This window comes from Paroedura picta, chromosome 7 (genome assembly GCF_049243985.1).
Source record: "Paroedura picta isolate Pp20150507F chromosome 7, Ppicta_v3.0, whole genome shotgun sequence".
Classification (NCBI taxonomy): Eukaryota; Metazoa; Chordata; class Lepidosauria; order Squamata; family Gekkonidae; genus Paroedura; species Paroedura picta.
Genome location: NC_135375.1, coordinates 63,611,537 through 63,633,878, shown reverse-complemented (window position 1 = coordinate 63,633,878; position 22,342 = coordinate 63,611,537). Strand labels below are relative to the sequence as shown.

At 42.3% G+C, this 22,342-nt stretch overlaps 1 protein-coding gene across 3 annotated transcripts in view; it reads right to left on the bottom strand.

Moving 5' to 3' along the window:
- Nucleotides 1-22,342, bottom strand: part of PTCH1 (patched 1) — a 115,048-nt gene that overhangs the window by 10,246 nt on the left and 82,460 nt on the right. For all 3 annotated transcript variants that reach the window (XM_077344570.1, XM_077344569.1, XM_077344568.1), the window contains 5 exons: nucleotides 17,799-17,982; nucleotides 11,592-11,872; nucleotides 9,758-9,895; nucleotides 5,120-5,262; nucleotides 1,261-1,360 (listed from right to left, as the gene is read on the bottom strand). In XM_077344570.1, coding sequence (XP_077200685.1) covers nucleotides 1,261-1,360; nucleotides 5,120-5,262; nucleotides 9,758-9,895; nucleotides 11,592-11,872; nucleotides 17,799-17,982 — 846 coding nt within the window. The remainder of the gene's footprint in view (nucleotides 1-1,260; nucleotides 1,361-5,119; nucleotides 5,263-9,757; nucleotides 9,896-11,591; nucleotides 11,873-17,798; nucleotides 17,983-22,342) is intronic.

Below are 22,342 nucleotides of genomic sequence, written 5' to 3'. Positions count from 1 at the left end.
CTAGAGGATCTTTGGATGGTCAGGAAGTACTAAATTGTCCTTTGCCACATATCCTGTCATATCTTGACTTTCTAACATTTATCTCATATAATTTACAAACCCCTTTCTCAGTCAAAAGTAAATTAATTGCACCAAAATGTATACATCTAAAACCAACAAATTCTACCAGTGAAAATAAATATGAAAATTATTTAAACAGGTAATGTTTTGATTTGCAAAAACTACTGCATTAATAGACTTAATTTTGATAGCAGAATCTGGGATCTAAAGCTCTCTGTGCACAAAGGTTTTCTGTTATCCATAACCAAAAAATGTGTTTCACACACATATGGGGATTCACAGTGAGGAGCTCAGTGTTCTGTTGCTCTGAGTGCAGAAAAGAACCACTGGTGGCAATGAGCATCACTGGCCTTACTAGAATGTGGCACTTAGCAACAGATGTATTTTAAAGTTTCATGTCATCTTTTCTGGCTCAGAGTATTCTGAGGCTAGACTATATAAATTCATTGTCCGTGACCTTCTATTTGTTCGATTTAAAAAAGCAAATAAATAAATTTAGGTACAGTAGGGAAGGCTGGCTGACCCATAAAAGGGTCCCTTGTTCTCCAAACCTGCTGACATTTAATGCTTCTAAGCCAGGAACTACAATAGCATTTGTTTTTCAGTTACCAACAGTTTGTGTTAGAGCTTGGTAACCAAATCAGTTATTCCCAGTTGCAATGTATGGCTGTGAAAGTTGGACCATAAGGAAGGCCGAGCGTCAAAGAATTGTGGCTTTTGAACTCTGGTGCTGGAGAAGACTCTTGTGAGTCCCTTGGACTGCAAGGCAAACAAACCGGTCAGTCCTAGAGGAGATCAGCCCTGACTGCTCCTTAGGAGGCCAGATCCTGAAGATGAAACTCAAATACTTTGGCCACCTCATGAGAAAGAAGGACTCCCTGGAGAAGAGTCTAATGCTGGGAGCGATTGAGGGCAAAAGAAGAAGGGGACGACAGAGAATGAGGTGGCTGGATGGAGTCACTGAAGCAGTAGGTGCAAACTTAAATGGACTCCGGGGAATGGTAGAGGATAGGAAGGCCTGGAGATCAGTGTCCATGGGGTCGCAATGGGTCGGACATGACTTCGCACCTAACAATAACAACAACCAAATCAGTCCTGATATTCAGGTTATTTTCAATGTCAAACTTCCTTCATTTAAAAAGAAAACAGCATGAAAGATCAAGTAAGAGTAACTAGAATTTCTGTGAATCCAATACTGACCTCAGGATATGGTCCAAAGAAGGAAAGAAGTACTGGAAGTAGTACCAGTCCATTCAAAGCACCCAAGATAGTTAAAATCGCCAAGACAGCAAAGAAATACCTGAAACATTTCAACATAGGGGTCAAATAAATATTAAAATCAGGAAATGAAAATATAACTGTCTATTAACATTCAACACAAGCACACCACCATAACACAATTATTTGCGCTTAATGTATAAAGGCAATTTGTATTTATCTTTCAGTTTACCTTTTGGATTAGACAGGCTACATTCCAGAACCCAAAGTGTTAGTTTTAAAAGGAAAGGGGAAAAAAAGAGCTTGTTAATATATCAGAATCTTGCAGCATGTAATGTTATTTATGAATGTGTTACACAAACACAAAAATATGGAATGTGAACTGAGCAGATTGAAAGCACAAACACAATGCAGAGAGGCCCCCCATTAGTGAAAACCCTGTAGAAGCAAACAAATGAAGTGAAGGGTGTAGAATTGAAACAATTTAGCCTAGAAGGAAAAAGAAGTCTACTTCTCCCAGCAGTTAATCCACTGTGAAATGCTTCAGGTTCTAACAGCAGAATCTCTAATTAAATCTCTAGTGTATCAGGTAAGGCTTTCCCTTGCCATTCATTAATCACAACTTTCTGCCTAGAAATCTGTGAGTTCCAGTTTTACCAAACAGCTCAAATTGCGACCTTTTTAGACACAGGAATTAGCTTTTTTTGCAAAGAAAATGCAGGCCCTTCTGTGGCAAGCCAGATCATTGTATTGAGTAAGAAAATGCTACAATAGGAGAGATGCATTGCAGGCTGATCTTTTGTTGAGCAATTTAGCATCTCTGAATGGTTTTGTTTTGTGTCAGCCAATTCCAACATAAAGGCTGAAGGGACTGGGGAAGAAGAGAAGAGGGCTAAGATCTGGTACCTTCCATGAATATGACAGCAAACCTGCCGACAAGCTGAAAGCCTTTCCAGTTGGTACAGGGGGGACAGACACAAACTAAGTTCAGAGATGAATTTTACAGTGAATGAATTTGGGGGCGTAGGCAATAGTTTGAAGGTGAAAGGGGCAGAAGGCAAAGCTGAGGGCAACTGATTGGCCAATGTGACTGCAAACTATATGGCTTAACAGGAAATGATCTCTCTGAGGTTCAACAGCTGATCCAGTCTTTCAGCATACAAAACAGCAACCATCCTACAGCAGAAGGATCACATCTGGAAATGTCTAATTTGCATTAGCAAAAAAAAAAAAAAAACTGGGGGAAAGCAATCTCTTACACTAATGTAAACTAACAGAACATTATACTGGGACACATCATCAACAAGAGGCACTGAACACATTTGCATCTCATCAGTCTAGCTCTGGAGTAAACAGACTGATTACAGCCCTGACCACTTTGAATATACAAACCCTCCACTGAGATACACTGTGGGCTAAAACTTGTTCCTTGCCAGAAACGTGGAGCCTTCTTTGAAACAATGGCCAAGCTTTGCTCATTTACTTTAGATCCATCTTCAGAACAAAGCCAGACAAAGTAAGGCTGGATTGTGCTGGACACTGAGAAAGCTAAAAGGGCAAGGAAAGTTTTAAAATGTGGCATGGCTATTTTAATATTTTCCAAAAAAAAAATCGCATTAAGAGTTTGAAAATGGTGGCACAGATGATCCTTGTTAAGAAAGGAGACAATCAGCGTAAATCCAGCATACATACTGCATAGTGCAGCATCATTCATTCCACTAGAGCATGAGCAGAGGCCCCATGGAAATAAACAGAGCTTGCACATCAGTGCCTGGAAGATTGCTCCCAAATCTTTTTCAGCTGTTCTTTGCAGCTCTCTCTCTCTCTCTCTCTCTCTCTCTCTCTCTCTCACACACACACACACACACACACACAGAGTGTACTGCTTAAACTGGGAGTAGTGTGTAGTAGGACATCAAGAGTGGCCAGGCAATTTTTACATGGTTTATAGGTATCAGCCAGGCCTAGCAACAGCAAAGGTCAGTGTTTCCCAAATATTCAGTTTAAGACTATGGAGGAGGGTAATATACAATAGTAGAGGAAGGTAATATACAGAAGCTGATTGGGTAGACATCAAGCAATGAGAGATATACCAGGCTAGCCTCATCTCATCAGATCTCAAAAGCTAAGCAGGGGTTGACCCTGGCTAGTATTTGGATGGGAAGGGTCATGATGTGGAGGTAGCCAATGGCAAACCACCTCTGAGCATTGCTTGCCATGAGTACCCTACAGAGTTGCTATATGTTAGCTGAGATGATGGTAAAAAAGGGGGGGGGGTAAAATCAGAACGGGGCTACGAGTATCAAGTCATTTGTTACAGAGTCCTTATGTCCCTTTTGTGTCTACTCCAGTCTTGTTGATCAGACTTCTTCTGGGGCTCAGTGTTTGAAACTTAATTATCGAAAATATATCTGCCTGATTTGGATTGGGTCCATGGTCACAAAGAAGGGAGCAGATGGCATCCCCACAAACCATTTTGCAAATCTGAAAATACAACTGAATTGTATACATGCAAGATTCCCCCAACAGGCAAAACAGTGGCTCCCTGGGGCCACCACTGCTGGTCAGTGGAAACTGTGCATGTGGGGAGGCCTAAGCCTCCTCACTCCACAATTACAACAGAAATCAGACCTGTGAGCACATGGGGATTAAGCTCTGACCATGGACAAGATGGTTTAATTATGTGTGAATGGGCCCTTCTAAAATATATATGCTGCCATATAAATATTCTCTACCATTTTGCAGGCTTCTGTTTTATAGGTTATATTATCTAAATTATTTTTCATGCCATCATGAAAGCTCATGTCACCCATTTTTGTTTAGGGCTGCCCTACTATCTCACAAAGTTTGACTTATTGATGAAAAAACAAACAAAAAACTTTAGCCTATAAAGCTAGTAGTGCTTTTCTGCTCTGTGGAGATTGGAGCAAAATGGGATCCATTTCACCGCTCCTCTCAAATTCTCTTCTAAGGAGAAAAACTTGTTCTACAATTCTATCTGCCAAATTCATATTCTTAATTAAATCCACAAGAAATCAGGCTTCATTTAACTTCAGACAGAAAGGCCTTCAGGCTCTATTGTATGTATTTTAGGTTACATTCTGTAATGATGTTGAATATGCCGGCCTGCTCACATTCTACAGTGGACTTTTTTTCTTTCTTTCTTTTTTCCCCCTTGAGCTTCAATCAGGAAAACAGGGAAAGGGAGAGGAAAAGAGAGTTTCAGTTTCAGGATGTTTATAGTTTTTTCAGGCCGTTCCATTCAAAGAGCTCAGCATGTAAATAGTTTGAAAGAGTGATAGGTTAAAGGTCACCTCAAGTTACCCACTGGTCAATACTAGCTCTTTCAAACTAACTTTACTTTGTAGCAAACTGAAATATCTGTTAAGAAGACTGTTTTTTTTAATCTGGAGTCTGTTTTTTCCAGATAAAAAATCAGTCTTCTTGACCTATGTTTCATTTTGCTACAAAGTAAAGTTTCAGAAAAAAACTTCTGGTGCCTACAGTTGAGTCAACTATTAAATAAAGCAGTGAAAGTGCTATCATGAAGCAAGCAAGGTCAATACATCATGCAGACAGCAATGCAAAGCAGGTAAATGGAAAAGCACAATAGTGCACCCATGAGAAAGTTCTGTTACTTGATATCTTTTTTAATGCAAATTTCACTGGGATACCTCAATGTTAAAGTGAAAACTAGTTGAAACAACACTTCTCTTAGTCACATTAATACCATCCAATCACTGCATACATAACCTTGATTAGTATCATAAATGAAGTTCTGTTGCATTCAGTTTCTTTCAAGAAAGGAAGGGGGAAGATGCAGGATGCACACATATTTTACCTGACAATAAAATCAAACTCAGATCCTGCAAGCATTAATACACCAAGCAGAGTAGACACAGCGCCATCCAATACGGGTGCAAACATATGCTCTAATGCAAGGACAGCCCTGCGATTCTTGTCTCCTATGGCGGTCAGAAATGCCTGGAAAACAATAAAGTTCATGCCATCAGATTTCCCCCATTTATGTTACAGTCAACCTTTCTTGCAGGGACTCAAGGTGGATTGCAATCAACAAACTGGGTCATTTAATAACTAATGCATTAGAATTTTAAAAGTCTAGAACTAGAAAGTATAGCATAAGTATTCACATGACATATTAAGCAGCACAGAGATTACATGGCAGGATCCTACTATAATATATTATACATAGCAATTCAGACCAAGCCCCAATCATTTGTATAGGTAACTTTGGGAGCCTTTTTGTACAGTGCAACCCTATTTACAGAACAGAAAAGCCCTCTTGAATAGTCCAGTTTTGCAGGGTTTGTGGAGAGTGGGAGCCTTCTTTATGTCCTCAGATGGGTCATTCCACAAGGCAGCAATGACAATGGAGAAAGCACCCACTTGCAGGCTGGCAGTTGCAGAAACCCCTGCTGACATGAGCAAAGTTACTGTGGAAGAGCATAGGGAGAGGAAGTCCTGCAAATAAGATGGGCCAAAGCCATGAAGGGCTTGATACGTGACAGCCTGCTAATACCTTAAACTGAGCCTATTAACAGATGAGCAGCCAATGGAGCAGCGGCAGAATGGGAGCAAATATACATTCTCCATCTAGCTCTCACTAATAACCAAACTATAATGTTCTGTGCCAACTGTAGTCTCCCATGTTGACTCTGAGGGGAGACTTGTGTACAGTGCATTACAGTAGTCTAGTTTCAATATCACTATGGCACAGATTCCGGTGGTCAGGTCAGTCATCTTACAGACTAGGTTGGTAGAAAGGGGTTTTTTGCAACTGCATTAACTTGCTTCTCCAGTAATTAAGCTGGATCCAGTATGACCCCAAGGCTTTTAAATGAATCAGCAGGAGTCAGCAGAACACCATCAAGAGTGGGGAGAACAATGTCCTACAAGGTCTCCCCCTTCCCAGCCGGCATGACATCTGCCTTTTCAGTTTTTTAGAACATCTGTGTGCCCAACCACCAACATTCAAAGCAGGTTCAATGTAGTTAATCTATAAACTGAGAAGAGCTAAGAGTCAACTCTATTTGGAATTGATGCTCTTTGACTGGAAGCCCTTTCCCCAGTTCCTGATGTTTGAGGGTGAGCTATGGATACAGATTTCTAAACTGAAGGTATGCCACACAAATGCAGAGGCATATTCCTCATCAGTTCCACTTCATACATTATAAGAAGAATTATCATGGTGACTGTGTGCCTAATCTCATACCGAAGTGCTTAATGCTTCAAGCCAACAGAGAATTCTTCATATATAAGAAGTATTGCAGGGATTACTAACCAATCCTACAATTCATAGTCATGGGCTGTTCAGACTTACTCTAGATGCTTTAAAGATGATGTCTACACTATACCTCCAAAGTTTTCTTATATATCCAAGTTCCAACTGCATGCGGAAAACAGCATTTGAAATTACACAGAACCGCACTGTTGAATAAAATTCTTTTTCTTTCTGTGTGTATTCCAATGAAAATCCCAGGGCAGTCCAACAATGACAACTAAGGGAAGTGAAGTACGTAAAGTGAAGTACGCATTTCTCAAATTCTTCACCTCTTCCTATTTGCTGTGTCATTTCTCCCTTTAAGAAGTTCTCTAACATCTCTTCACTTCTAAAGCAGCATACTTAAGGATCCAAATAAGTAGTGATGCCTTAGGAGCAGGAAGGATTGATTTTAACTCAAGGCTGTTTAAAGAATTATTTAAACCTCCAGGGGGGAAAAGTGGTTAAAATCAATCTTCATATTTTGAAGCTCTCTTAATTCCTGAACAAGCATTGTACCAGTTGGTTGCTATATATGTATTTGTTTGCAATTAAATAAAGCTTTTACATAATTTAGACACCTAATTCAGAATCTACAAAATGTCTATTTTGAAATTATGGATTGGATCCTGTGGGTCCATTCGGCTAATTGTGACACCTTCTTTCATAAGAGCCTCTTGTGTCAGGTACTTGGGTGGAGGAAGATGTTGCCTTTAGAAGCATGGACCCACAGGAGCAAACCCATCAGAAAAGATAACAGAACCATTGTGCACAGACTAGGTAGTTTCTAATGAACAAAGTGGAATTTACTTTTGAGTAAAGACACTCAGATTGAATTTAAATTTCCAAAACTTTCCAGAGGCAAGAGTACTTACTGAGCAAAACACTATTTTTCTGAATGTAATACATACACTGAATGTAATACATACACACACACACAAACCCTAAAGTATCAAATTGTAAATATAAAGTGTATATATACCCCATTTGGGTCAAAGAATCACAAATATTTACAATTTGATAGAAGCTCCGTGTTTAATCCTAGCACCTGTTATAATGTGCTAGTCTCCAAGTACAGGAGGAAAGACATTAATAAAATCTTTGCATGGCTTCTTGTGTCATTTCTAATGCCTGACCTCAGGTCACATATTTTCCTCTAATCATTCTCTTTTTTTACATAGAGAAACAGCTTTTAGCCTAGTGTTTAATGGATGAAAATGGATTTCATTTTAAGAGACTGTAATGCATAGCTTTAGAGTTGTTTGTATTAATTCATATTTCCTTTTATGGAAGCTGCTGCTTTATCGTGTGCCAGAAGTTGATTCCTAAGTCAAGGAACAGAAACCTACTTACGGGTCTTATTTGTGGGAAGACAGGAGCAGAGAAGCCAGGCTTCTCATGACCACAACACAGGGAGGTACTACAACAGTTTCCATGATGCTAATATTAATGCAAGAAGAAGCCTTCACTTTATTCTTTCCCTATGTCTCTCCTCTTTTTATGGACCGTAAAGCTATAAGAATTCATTTATTTATTATTCAGAACCTAGTATACTTTTAAGAACTTCATCATTCATCATGGGACTGAAAAGTGTAGCAAAGTTTTGACTGCTTTCTGAAAATGGGCAGAAAATACATTCACTGGCATTTGATACTACAGTCTTGCATCTCCAACACAAACCCGAAGAATGTCACTACTGGATACCAAGCCGACTGGTTCATTCTGACTCCATTCCTCTTTGCAGGACTACTTTCATCTTTAAACCGCCCGTGGCGCCACGGGCGCCACGGACTAAATAATCGGTTAAGGGGCCTTGAGGTGGGCTTTGTCCGTGATGAGGAAGGGTCCGGATTGGACCCTTCCTCACGACAGACAATCGGAGGGACCAATTCCCAGCCCCAGCAACTGCGAGCCGCGCGCAGTTGCTCCTGGCCTGACGCCGCCGAAAGGAGCCCGCCGCCACCGCTGCCCGCCGCCGAAAGGAGCCCACCGCCGCCAAAAGGAGCCCGCCGCCGCCACCCAAGCCGTCCACCAGCCCGCCGCCGCCGACAGTAAGTGCCTAGCGCCCGCTGCATTTAGCTGCAGCGGGCTTGGTTACTAGTTTATTTATATTTGTTTTACTTTATGCCCTTCCTCCAAGGAGCTCCAGACAGCATACACAGTCCTCTCCATCTCTATTTTATCCGCTCAGCCCCATGAGGAACATTGGACTGAGAATTACTGGCCTAAGGCCACAGGGCAAGCTGGGATATGAACATGAGTTCTTCCCATTCTAGACCTACTCCAATACTCTAATCCAGCCTTTCTCAACCTTTTTACCATTGAGAAATCCCTGAAATGTTCTTTGGGCTGTGAGAAACCCTGGAAGTGATGTCAGCAGGCTACACTTCCTGCCACGCCCTCAGGTCATATGTCACCCAGACATTCCCACTGGATGTGACATCACCAGGCCAGGGCCCCATCCCTTCCCACCCCCTCCAGGCCCATCACTGGCCATTTTTGGGGGGGAGGGAGCAGGTTGATATGATATATGAACATATCACCGGATAGTTTTTTAAATTTAAAAAATGTATAGGAATTAATTAACTCCCACCCAATTGGAGAAACCCTTCCAGGGCTGTCAGGAAACCCCAGGGTTTCACAAAACCCTAGTTGAAAAAGTCTGCTTTAATCACTATACAACAATAGCTCTCTTATTCTTTCACGTATATTTTGTCTGTTGTACTTTCTTTTTCCTACAAAGTTGTTAATGACAGTATATGACATACAAAATGTACTTGTATGTGTGTTTGCATGCATGTTTTCTGTGGAAGAGTGAAACTGTGACAAGGAGAAGGAAGCTACAACAGTTTTGTGATACTCCTGACATTCATTTATTTAATTGCTTTACTTATAATATGTGGCACTGAAATCCTGACAACATGACAAAAGGAATTCTTACTGACAACACAGGTAGAGCAATGTTAATACCCAGAATCTGTGAGCCATATAAACAGCTGCAGCACCAACACTATGGAATTCCTTCCCCAAGGAGATGTGTCTATCCCCCTCTATCACCACCTTCAAGCAGTTGGTGAAGTAGGAAATCTTCCCTCCATACAGTGAGCAGTCTGCCTCATAGCTGCTTTCTGAAGCCATGGAGTTTTGTACTAAGCTTATACAGCAAGCTAAATGTTTAGCCACTCTTCTTCTACTTACCAAGGCAATATGGACTGTAAACTCCACTCCAATGCCAACAGAAGCAATAAGGATGACTACAGGTACAGCACTTAGCTTGATCCCAATTAAACCCATCATCCCGAAGAGTTCCACAGTCATCAGAGCCAGCACCATGACCTAAAAGAGATGAAGTCATTATTAGCAAACCAATCATCCTACATATAAATAGTTAAGGATAGAAAGTAGGCTGTGGTGGAGCTCTGTAAAACCTCTAGCTTGAATAATTTTTCCTGTTGCCAACCATTAATGCAAGCAAATATTTGTCAGTGTTGCTAATAAGTTGTCAATCCAATCTGAGGTGTGTTTTCCTGCTTTCAATAGTGCACTTACAATGCGGGGTTGCTAGTACAGTGATTAAACCAATGAAAGTGTCTGGTTAGGAAAAAGAAAGATACAGGGTTTGGGCTTCCCCTCCCCAACCTTTGACCCAATTATGGAGTAAATGAAGGTGACCTTGTAGTAGTTTTATGGCACAGAAACAGTAAATGCCATCATCAGCTGATGGGTATTCGGTTACAAAGGGCCCCTTAGCTCTGAAGAATTTAGGAGGGTTTGTCTGAACAAAGCAAAAAATTAAAGCTAAGGGGAGGCTTTTGTTTATCTTCTTTCATGAAGCTTGTAAAAAAAACATTAAGAGACAGGGAAAATGTGAAATCATCAACATTAAAATATTTCTTCAACTAAGACAGAATTGCAAGAAACGAAAAGACACAGGTCTTTGTTAGAAAAGTAAAATCCCTTTAAGCAAAAAACACTCCCCTGTAGGCACTACAATATTTTATAAGCCAACGACTCATGAATGATAACATATACAGCCTATGTCTTTTGAAGCCTATTCCAGACTAAACATTTACCTTTCAACATACCTGCTGTACAGATCTATGGTACAAAAATGGTAATTGCTTTATAATTCTGCCATTTTATAAGCTATAGGGAAGTTCATAAAATATAGACAGAGTAACATCAACATTCCATTTTGAAAAGAATACCTGTTTACTGAAAGATCTCAAGCACTTCCCAGAATATATAAAACACTAGTCTATACAATTTATGTTAATAATTTCATTTCTCTTCCCCTTGCACTTTCCACCCCCCCTACTACCCCCCCCTTTTCCATCCTGGTATAGACTAACAGTTCATTTTCACAAGATCTTATTTTTATGCTGATCATCTTTTCAGGGCATTGTAAGGTCCACACTGACTGGCAACAGAAACCAGCTGGGTGCAGGGATCCAAGATCTCTCTTGTGCAGAATGCACTCAGTGAAGTGGCTCATGAGAAGTGCCAGTGCAGATGCTTACTCTGGGAGGAGGCCCTGTGCCTTGGCCCTTGAATCCTGAGGTTTATTTGCAAGAAAAACTGTATAGCGCTGAGTAAATCTTGCTGAGCCCATCAGGCTTATTTTTAAAGTGAATTTTAAGGGTTTGTTTTCAGAACATAACAATACTTCTACTATTAACTGCTTATAGACATCTTTAAAACTCTGGAGATTGTTACAAAACGTACTTGGCTGCTTACTGTAATACCGCATTATAGCTTTTTCTTTAAAAAAATGCATTTTTCTAATGGGCATCAGAATGACAGCAAAAGTTTAAACACCTTTACATATTTTTTAAGTAAGTTAATGAGTTGTCCAAAGGATTATTAAAGTTTATACTTTTACCATGAATCCTACTCCCCTCCCCACAAGTTGAATAAATATATCATGACTGATGGAATATGCATACTCCATCAGTAGCCCAGACATAAACAAAACTTTCCTGACTGTAGCAAGAGCTATGCCAAAAGGAATTTGACTTCAACAAAGACTTACAATGATCCCAGCAGTCCAGGGGTTCAGAAGGAAGAGGGCACACACCAGAAATGTGCAAGCCAGAACCACACTAATGGACAAGAGCAGCCAGTGACGAAGGCCAATGTATTGTTCCCAAAAAAGGAATGGGTATCCATTTGGGTAGCTGGACACTCCAAGGTTGGTGTAGTTTTCACAGATTGCTCTCACTTTCTCAATAGCTTCCACAAAGTCAGAAGTATCACGCAGTCCATTGAGGTAGAAAGGAAACTGAGCGTACTCTATTGGCTCTGCTTCTGGAACTAGGACGAGGGAAAAACAGGTAGGCATTAGTGAAAGAAACCTTTTGGATGAATTGTCCTGTGCTGGTGGACTGAAGTCTCCTTTATTATTTTTTTTATTATTGCTTGATTTATAGACTGTCTCTCTCTGAAAGCAGGCACATGGTGGTTTACAACATAGGTTAAAACATTCATAAACAAATTTGAAAAACATCCTAAAAAATTAAAACTGACACCCCAGAGTAATGACCAGCAGGATCTCTGGATGGAAATGAAGAAACTACTCTAGTTTACCCTGTATGCCATATGTTGTGCCCTGTACCCAGGCTCTGGTTTATGGATGCAGTGAGAGGAAATGCCAACATTAGTGAGCAGAGCAACACAACAGAAGGATTGCCCTGCCCCAGGAGCAGAGCAAGTGAGAGGGGATACCCTGGACTGGAGTCCGTGACCAGCCTGAATAACAGGGCGCATCCCAATGCATGGTGAGCCTCAGAGAGCAAATGCCCAAGAACCATATCCACCTCCTGCAGTCACCTTGCCAGTAGTGAGAGTGAAAGGTAATGGTTACTGAGTGGAGCCATCCAAAAACTGGAAACAAGGGAAAGGGACAGAAGAAGAAACCCCCCCCCCCACACACACACACACAAAACAAGGCCTTTTGGGCATGCCTTAGTATTCAGGCATAAATGTCTGGATTTCCTGATTGCCCTGCACAAAAAAGATGGAGGTGTCTTGTAGAAGGGAGTTGTGAGTCATGCAGGTGAGGTGATTGAGAGTTGGGCCCAAAGGAAGCAAAGAAGGAAATAAAAGTAAATTAAAAGACAGCCCAAGCATCAGAACAAGTTCCTGCAGAAAACCATGAATAAATATATCATGACTCATACAATCACGATGGGGGGGGGGCAGTCAGACCATCTGCCATAGTGTGTTGCCATGCTACAATACCCAAACTGAGATACAGCTTGACCACAGTCAGAGCAAAACAAAGCCAGAGATGGCTCTGAAATGTTCCATGTGCAATTTGGTCATGACCCATAATTGCATTGCCAGAAGGCAAACTGAAAGGCCATGGTGGTTACAGATGGGGGGGGGGCTGTTGGGTTTGGAACAACACCAGCCTCTACAACAGCGTGGATCTACAGTGTTGTACCTGGCTCTGAGTGGGCTCTGCTTTTAAAACACTCTGGGAGTACTTGGCCAGTGTTATCATCAAGCATACTGAAGGGCGATGGGGGCTCATGGCAGAAGACCTGTCAATTATAGAACATACTCCATCCATCAGCTTAATTTGGTCTCTCACACAGTCAGGGACCATTCCAAGTGGATGGTTCAACTTCATGCTTTGGAGAACTGAGCCTTCACCAGCTCTACCACAGAGCATTTCTTGGAGGGCAACACTCATTCATTCATAGACCTCCAGGAGGAGACTGTGTACCAAGCAAAAACATGGTGCATCAGTCAGTGAAAGGCCATGTTGCAGGGACATGCAGGGACATATCTGAGGGACCGTTCTATTCTCTATGGCCCTCACAGGGCATTATGTTCTGCGGGTGCGAATAGGTTGGAAACCCCGAGTCCACAGGAAGTGCACCTGGCCTTGGCTCCCACCTAGTGGAATGAGTTCCCAGGAGAGCTAAGGTCCCTGACAGAGCTGATTCAGTTCCACAGGGCCTGCAAGATGGAGATCTTCTACCAGACTTTCTTTTGAGGCCGGGCATCAGAAGATCTGCCCCTCCTCCAGTACTCTAATTACATCATTCCCTGGATGCATCACAGTTGTTGGTGGGCTTGAGTAGGGTGGGATATTGAGGGAATTTTTATTGTTGTTAATTCACTAATTTTATTTTATTGAAGGTTGTGAGCTGTCGCGTGGTAGCTGGCTAGGAGCCAACAGCATACAAAATAAATAAATAAATAAAAATGCCCTCCACATGGGAGAATGGTTGACCACCCATGACAATAATCTCATTATTGTTTCCTGAGTCTTTCTCTTTTCCACTTTTCATGGTACTGGTGGCATCCCTGTGAGCATGAATGACATCTTCCACCTCCCACTAGTGGACAACACTCCTTGGTTCCTAAGGCAACAAAGTGGGGCATGCCCTTTGCCGGTGTCTCCAGAAAACTGTGGTGGCCAATTGTTGCTGGTTCTGGCCTAGCTGGACACAGCCACAGCAGACATGGCACTCTACCATGAATGGATCACTCCCCAGGATACGGACATATTTCCATGCAGCGGAGTGGAACTGTGTCCCCACACGCATGGTTGGAGCAGGTGCTGCTTCCTGGAATTGCTAGATAGGAATATACAAATGGGAGCAGAAGCAGCAGGGAGTTGGAAAGCTTGGGCTGTGGAATGGGACAATGTATCACCATTACCATCATCCAAGTTACTGCTGTCGCTATTCACCCTTCCAAATGGAGTTTTGTGCTGCAGCTTAGGCAACAGCACAGAAAACTCTTGAGCAGCAGTTGAGTGACGTATGGATGGAGCAGGGAGAGTGGGTGCACCCTATAACGTACCCCCTATAATGTACTGAAGGCATCCTCCACTGGGGGGGGGACTGTGCTTGTCACCCACGACCACTTGGCACACGGGAAAGTGATAGCATCCTCCCACAACCATCAATGTGACACCTTCTACTGCCTCTCATAGCACTGAATACCTGATCAAGCAAGCACTGTAGCCCAGTTGGCTCAGTTACCATAGAGGGAAACCGACAGGCAGGCAGGGCAGCAGTCAAACAAGCACTGATCAATGGCTCCCCAGAGGAGAAGCAGGTTGGGGGAAGGTTTAAAACTAGGCATGGAAAGCTGGTCACTGAAATCAAGTTGGGCTGGGTGCAGGGAGGCTGGCTGGCAACTGCAGATCACCTCTCCCCAGGACAATCAGTAAGGAGGCTTCACATAGAGAGAAGCAGTCAGTAAAGTCAGTGGGGAATAAAGACAACCACAAAAACATCCAAAAACAGCCCAGTGTATATTTGTTTGTGTGTGCAGGGGAATTAAATGGTAGAAAATTAAGTTGAAGCCCCCTCTCCAAAGTAGCCTGAAATCCCTAGCTTTAATGCAACTGAAAATAGGGGCTCCGGTGAAATAAAATGAAAAGAAAAAGGAAGGAAAACTACCAAAGAAGCAGATAGCAGGAAAATCCCACTAAACAAAAATGCTTGCTATGTAAAAGACGGTTTTCAATTCTGATTTTTTTACCTTTTACAGCAAACAAATGAACAAAAACCAAATTGCAACAAATAGGAACCCAGGGCAAAGCCAAGACTTGACTGAGAATGCTAGCTAAGCAATCTACCCCCACCACACCCAGCAGCAAAGCTCTTTTGCAAGTTCACCCTCTCCATCCAAAACCACACCACCAACAAAGGGAAAGTGCACTCATCCTACACTTCTGAATCCCATTGTGACTAAAAGGAACTCTGTTATTGGCAGGCAGCTGTGACCGTCAAGTTTTGGAGGGTTCTGATTTATGTTCCCAAGGCTTGCAAATATCACCCCCACAGTTGTCTATTATCTTCTCACCAGAGTTTTTGGGTGAGTTTCATTTTCCAAGCTGCCCTGAGCCATGCCCCAAACCTTGGAGATTTCTTCAAAGGCTACATGTGTGCTGAACATTGCCTTCCAAGCCCTAATTTGGCATGTGTTTTGGCTCATCGTGTGGTTCGTGGCCATCCCTACTGGAATATCATAATATAATTAATCTGGAGTTGCACCAGAAAATGGTTCAGAAACTGCAACTGATAAAGAATCCAACAGCCAGAGTGCTGACAGGGGCATACTGCAGGGACCAGATATTCCTACTGCTACAATAACTTCACTGACTCCCACCCTGTTTGTGGGCCCAATTCAGAAAGTTGGTGCTGACCTAGGTCTTGGACATGAATGCGTGCAAGACCAACCCCAACCCCCACCCCTAGTATGGACTCGTTCATAGTTTGAACTGGCCTCCTCCATGTTTCTGCTTTGCGAAAGGTTAGATTGGTAGGTATCCAGAGAGGACATTCCTCACAGTTGATCTAAGGCTGCGGAGTCCCCTCAACAGGGGCATAAATGGTCCTTTCACTGATGGCCTTCTGCAGATTGGCTGAGACAGTTGTCTGGTAGACCTTTGAGAAGTGCTTGCTAACTATCTCCCCAAAGTTGGCTGTCCTTTTTTAATGAATGTTATTTTATTGTTTTTAACATTATATTATGACCATTTGTAATAATTTCAGGTTTTAAAGCTAGATTTGGAGGAGCCAATGAAGGAATTTTGAGCTGCTGTTATTTTGCTGTGGATTCCCCCCTATTTTTGTTACTGTCTTTTCTGTTTTTTTAAATTTTTTGATATACTTCTATTTATTTGGTATTTTATTCTTTTGTCAGTTTTCTTGAATTCTGCACTAAATGGAAAGGTAAGATATATGCCATAGAAGAAAATAAAACCAACATCTGGGAGATGAACATGGTTCTCAAATGTAAATTAAAGAGAATTCTAAAACCTCCAATTTCTGTGGTGCAGAGTGGTAAGGCAGCAGGCATGCAGTCTGAAAGCTCTGCCTTTGAGGCTGGGAGTTCGATCCCAGCAGCCAGCTCAAGGTTAACTCAGCCTTCCATCCTTCCGAGGTCGGTAAAATGAGTACCCAGCTTGCTGGGGGGTAAACGGTCGTGACTGGGGAAGGCACTGGCAAACCACCCCGTATTGAGTCTGCCATGAAAACGCTAGAGGGCGTCACCCCAAGGGTCAGACATGACCCGGTGCTTGCACAGGAGATACCTTTACCTTAAGGGGCAATACTATTGGAATCGGTGTACAGATGACAGAACTAGAATTTCGGCAGTATGAAATAAAGCTGTGAATCAGGGCCAACATTTGTAATTGTTCAGTTAACTTCTTGGAAATCTGAAGTTGGCTGATACATTTGTTACTTTTCCTTGGGTAGTAAAACTGAGCTTTAGAGCATGTTCCAGTCAGTCACAGAAAGATCCAACATTTCAAATGCTTTATTCCGGAAATCCATATTTTCTGTTTTTCAATGATTTGACACACCCAAATTTTGAAAGCAATGTTAAGCCCACTGAACACTCCCCTCTCCCTAAATAGGCTTCCCACAGCAAACATCTACTTATTGCCACTGTTGCTGTGTGTTCCAGACCCTGCAGGGTCATTCAGTTGACTCGCTAAACATGATTTGCCCTATTATAATCTCAACTATAAATTTTCATTAAGACAAGAGTTGGCTGACTGCCCAAGAGCTCGAGGGTTCAGATACAGCAAAGCACAATTTGCTTGTTCTCCAGTTGTATTTCCAGAAACTACCAGTCCTCTCCCCTCCTCACTCCTGCCACCCAATAACCAGCTAGCAGTCCACCCAATAAATCCAGTGCAAAAGCAAATAAAATGAAATTGGTATTGCCATTCATAATGCAAATGGGTGACTTGGGGGAGGCTTGAGAGGAAAGAGGATACACTTGTATATATATATCTCTCTCACCTAAACAACTCAGGCACAATGCAGGTGTTAGAGAATGACCTAATTTGCCAAAAATTCTTTGCTTGCCAGGCTGACAGATTTAGAATAAACATGATATAATTCTCAACGATTAAACTCTGCATTTGTAAAGACAGCATATCATGGGAACTGAAGGCTTTCCTTACACATAAAATGAAAATGCCACATTAAAACAAAATACCTATTGCAAGCCTCTGATATAAACTCTATTCAAGAATTCATTTTTCAAAATGATGAACTGCTACTGAGGTATGAAATTCTTCTACTACATTACACAGCCACATCTGTCTCCTGAGTTTTTAAAAAGTAACACAATATATTGTTCTGTTTACAGTCTTGAGTCCTGTAGAATGTCAGCCGACTCAAGAGTTGCTGGGCCGTGAAAGAAGGGCCGAGGCACTTATATAAACCATAAGACATTAAAATGAAATGTTCCTTACTTCTCAACCTGGTTTCTGGCATATAGTCTGCTTTGTCATGGACCCATTCTGGACGATGGGGCCGGATGTTGGCTTGAGAGGCAGCGTAGGCCACGGGGTCATTGCTAACCCAGGCTGTCAGGTAGATGTAGAAGGCGTTTGGGTTAATGATTCCATCTGCATCCACTAGACGTTGTTTAGTCAACTGAAAAACAGAAAGATTAAAAGCCTTTCAGAGTGAAGCTTGGTGTTTAGGGCTCTGGCTCAAATCTTTGCAACAAAAATAGTGGAATAGGCAAGAGTATGTAAAACAACTTCCTACAAAGATTGTGTATTTAAACAGGGACTCCATAGCAGGCAAATGTGGACAGAATGAGAAAGTATTTTGTGTTTTCATAGCAGGGTTTCAAGCTGTTTGTTTCTGTATAGTATAAAATGTTTTGCATGAAGATCATTAGAAACATTAAATCAACAGATGGTTCAGACAAAGATTGAGCCAATTAATTCTAAAAGTTTGAATTCTAAAAGTTTGTCTGCAGTCGAGAGGGAAAAGTAACCAAGTTGGAGAAACATATTTAAAAGGTAGTTTTTTTTAAAAAAAGAGAGAGAGAATCTGGCAGGACTCCTATAGACGTCTGTGTGCAGTTAACCTCTGTTGTTAACACTGAAGGAAATGCCACCCAGTAAATGGAGGAGAGCTATAAAAATAAAACAACATCTGTATAAATTTTGCTAACACTTGCCTCCTATGACCTATGTATTCAGAAAATGCCCAGCGCAGAGAAAACAGATGAGTGCACTCTATTGCTGGGGTCACAGTGGGCAAATGAATTTGGGGAGTAAGATGGAATCAGATATTCTGGGGTTTGGGACAAAGCCTGTTTTGCCAAAAAAAATAGGGTGGAATGCAGAAGATGCAGGATAGACTGTAATTTGGGCCAGGGTGGGAGAATAACACTTTTGTTTTATTTTTCATTCTGCTACAACTCTCATTTTCAGGTCGTTTTAATTATTTGAAAAACAACAGCAGTCTAAAAAATGTAAAATCCAGAGATCTGGATTAAATTAATCCACAGGACATGCAACAACTGTATATCTTCAGACTGTCTTTGGAGCTGCAGAATCTAGCTCACAGACCCCATGGGTGCAGCAGTATACTTTCTTCCCTCCCAGGCACAGGAAATTACATCAGGAGACCAATCACATTTGTTCTCGAGTCCTTGCTGCTGAACAACAGCAACCAAAAATGTACTGGGAGGGTACCCTTTCTCCAAATTAATCTTGTCTTATACATGGCAACATATTGCAACATACTGCTCACTTGCAGAGAGTATTATGCAATGTGACTTTGAAGAAAATTTGCTTTTGCTACTAGCAAAAATAAAAAAGGGCTACCCCCCCCCAAAAAAAAACTCCTGTGAAGCTCATTAGTGTTATTTTCTATATAAAATGAAATTAGACACAAGGAGCTAAGGACAAGACATTTCCCTTATAGAACTAAGATGAAGACATGGCTATTAGAGACCTGGAAAATTACTTGTATGCTTTTAGAAAAGGCACTGTTTGAGTACCTGGCATACCAAACCTGCAAATTCAAAGATGCATTGGGCCAGCCTAGCCAGGGACAGTTGCTGGCCCAAACAAACTAGGGAAAATTAGCATCAAGAGAACAGTAGCCTTAGTACTTAACCACCAAAAGCAAAACCAAGAGTGCCCAGTAGGAGGCACTTTTTGATACACTTTCTGCTTTGGCTTTTAAATTAATGAGAAAGCAGCCACATGAAAGCATCCCCAGTGTAAACATCACTGTTAGTCTTCTCAATATGACCATGTCCAAAATAAATAATGTGTGTTAGGAAGGGAGGGGGAAGCACTGTTGATTAAGATTATCATGTGTGAGTCACCACCACAGACATTTGAACAGCTATGGCGATACGTGGATTTACTCTTTCATCAATCGTATAGCACAACTTATACAAAATGGTGGAACAAATAAGTAAGAAGAAAACCCTTGTTGTGAATTTCCTACCCAAAGCTTACAATATGACCACCTGATGGTCTTACACATTCTTGAGCTATTTCCACAGAGTTGAATTGCTTCAGATTAATTGCTATTTCCCCCCCCCCCCCTGCTTTCCCACAGCATGGTGCTTCCTTAACTCCCACGCCCACCCCCCACTTCCCCTCAAGTTTCCTAGGACTTTCCTGGCTGCCATATAATGGCGTAAACAGGTTCATCACTGTCTTCACTGCAGTCACATATTGGGACTGTGCATACACAGGTTTGCCATGGACATATTTTCCCTAGCTATCAAAAGTTCCACTGTGTCCTCAGATTTGACACATGCGCTGATTTTTCCCATTTCAGGCATGTGTTTGAACAGTCTGGCCCCTTCCCTCACAGTTCCCCTATGCTGCCACAAACTCAGGTAGAAGTTATCCTCAAGTGAGAGTCCTCAGTAGGGCAAGAGGAAAGGAGCGTGTGCCTGCTCTGAAGACACTGATGAACAACAGTTAAGGGTAAGTGCAACTGTTTCCATCTTCTGTCTTCATGTGCAGCCACATAGTGGGACACTACCAAGCTACCTGCTAAGAAGGCAGGTAGTTCTTTCCAGGTTGAACAATATCAAACAGAAGCTCTTGTATTCATCTCTGGCACACAATCCACCAGAAATTTCTCTTACAAAAGCTACAAAGAACAGGCAAAAGTCACTCCTCGCAGATGTCTCCATTCACTGCAATAACAGAGTCTGGGATAAATTTAAAACACTGCCTGAAATAAGGCTCTGAGCATTCACACCCCTAAAACGAATTACACAATGGGGATGAGACATCTTAGGCTCTGTTGTTTCAGCTACCACTAGGTGCTGAAGCCATAGGTTACCTCATGACATGACCAGAAATTCTGCTGCAAAGCTGGAACAACCTATATAAAACTGCCTTTCCCACATGTGCATCGTTTTAGATTGACAATGAACAGTATAGCGTTGGACAAAGGTATATTTCAAAGCCCACACCACTGACTTTCATATTTCCAACAGCAGTATAAGTCGATGGAAGAACTGAGAGATTTTGTAAAATGCGCCTTTAGTTCCAATGGACGCCCCCCACCAGCAGAACTGTAACATGATTTTATAACTTCTACCATCCATCCATCTGGAGATAGACTGTGATGTGGCTGCTCTAACCATCTTTGGGCCCCAATAACAAACAAAGATTTATCCTTACAAAAAGTTTTGGATCTTTCATGGTAGTATAATAAAGCTCTTTTCACATCCAAAGCATGAAAGTGCAGCTTCTCCAGCTGAAGTAGGTGATGAAAAGAACACAGGGACAGATTATGTACGGGATGGACTGCCCGAGCTGGCCACAACAGGGCTTTGGGGCAAAAACTTGGAAGAGCCAGGCCTTGGGCCTGGCTCCTGGCCCGATCTATGGCGTCCCTGCAGGGACGCCTCTCGCTCCTGTCAGCTCCGCGGAGCCACGGAGCTGAATGGGGCGTCCCCCCCACCCTCACTATGGTGGGAGAGTGGCATTCCACTTCCCTGCCAAGTGAGCAGGGGGGCCATGCCCCCAGCCCCTGCTCCTCCCCCACCCCCACGGAGTGCACCCGGTGCTTTCGACCCCACATTACATGCATGTGCCACCATTACAGCAGGGCAGACAGCGTACGCCAGGAGATCCCCTCCCCCGTGCATACACAGGCATCATACCCCACCGGAATGGTGGCAGCCCGGTATGTCTGCTGCCGTGCATAATCAGTCAGGAAGAACAATTTCCTGGGCCAAATTTTAGGGAGAAACGTGTGGGTGGAAAACTACTCTCACCTCGAAAAACTTCAGGAAGGGAGGTTTACCCTCAATGCTGCTAGCTCACTAACATGGAGAGCTGATGTAATTGCCACTAGCAAGTCCACCTTCCACATGAGTAATAACAGAGAGCATCCTGCCAATGGCTCAAAAGATTCCCCCATAAGCATGACCAGTACTAATCAAATGGACAGTTAGAGCACAATACATGGCATGGGTGGCTCAACAGACCCTTCAAATAATATTGGGATAACTTATGAGAAAAAACTATATAATCCTGAACCCAACAGCTGCTAAATTTATCCTTACTGAAGGTACGGTCAAATCTTCCCTTGTTAACTCCAACAGGTACTTCAAGGTCAAAGGGAGAGGACATGTGAATAGACAGCCTCCCTTCCCCTGTATGCACTCACTAAACTGTTCCCATTTCCTCTTATAGGAATACTGGATGGACTGCTTGTATGACAGAAGGCCTCCTACAAACACCTTCTCAGAAAGTAAGGAGAGGGCTGGATTCTCCAAACAGTGAGATGCATCCATCCAGGACCCTGATAGGAACCATCCTCTTGCACTAACAGGTCTGTGACTATGAGTAGAACTCCGTAATTTCTGGCCAACAATGCCAGCAGCCATCTTAACAACTACTCTGCTTTTTCTTCCCAGACACCACCAGGAGGCAAATGGTCTCTCCTCCAACATTTAACCCTTTCTTTATTGTACAAAGGAGGAGGGTGAGCTAAAAATGTTAAGGCATCC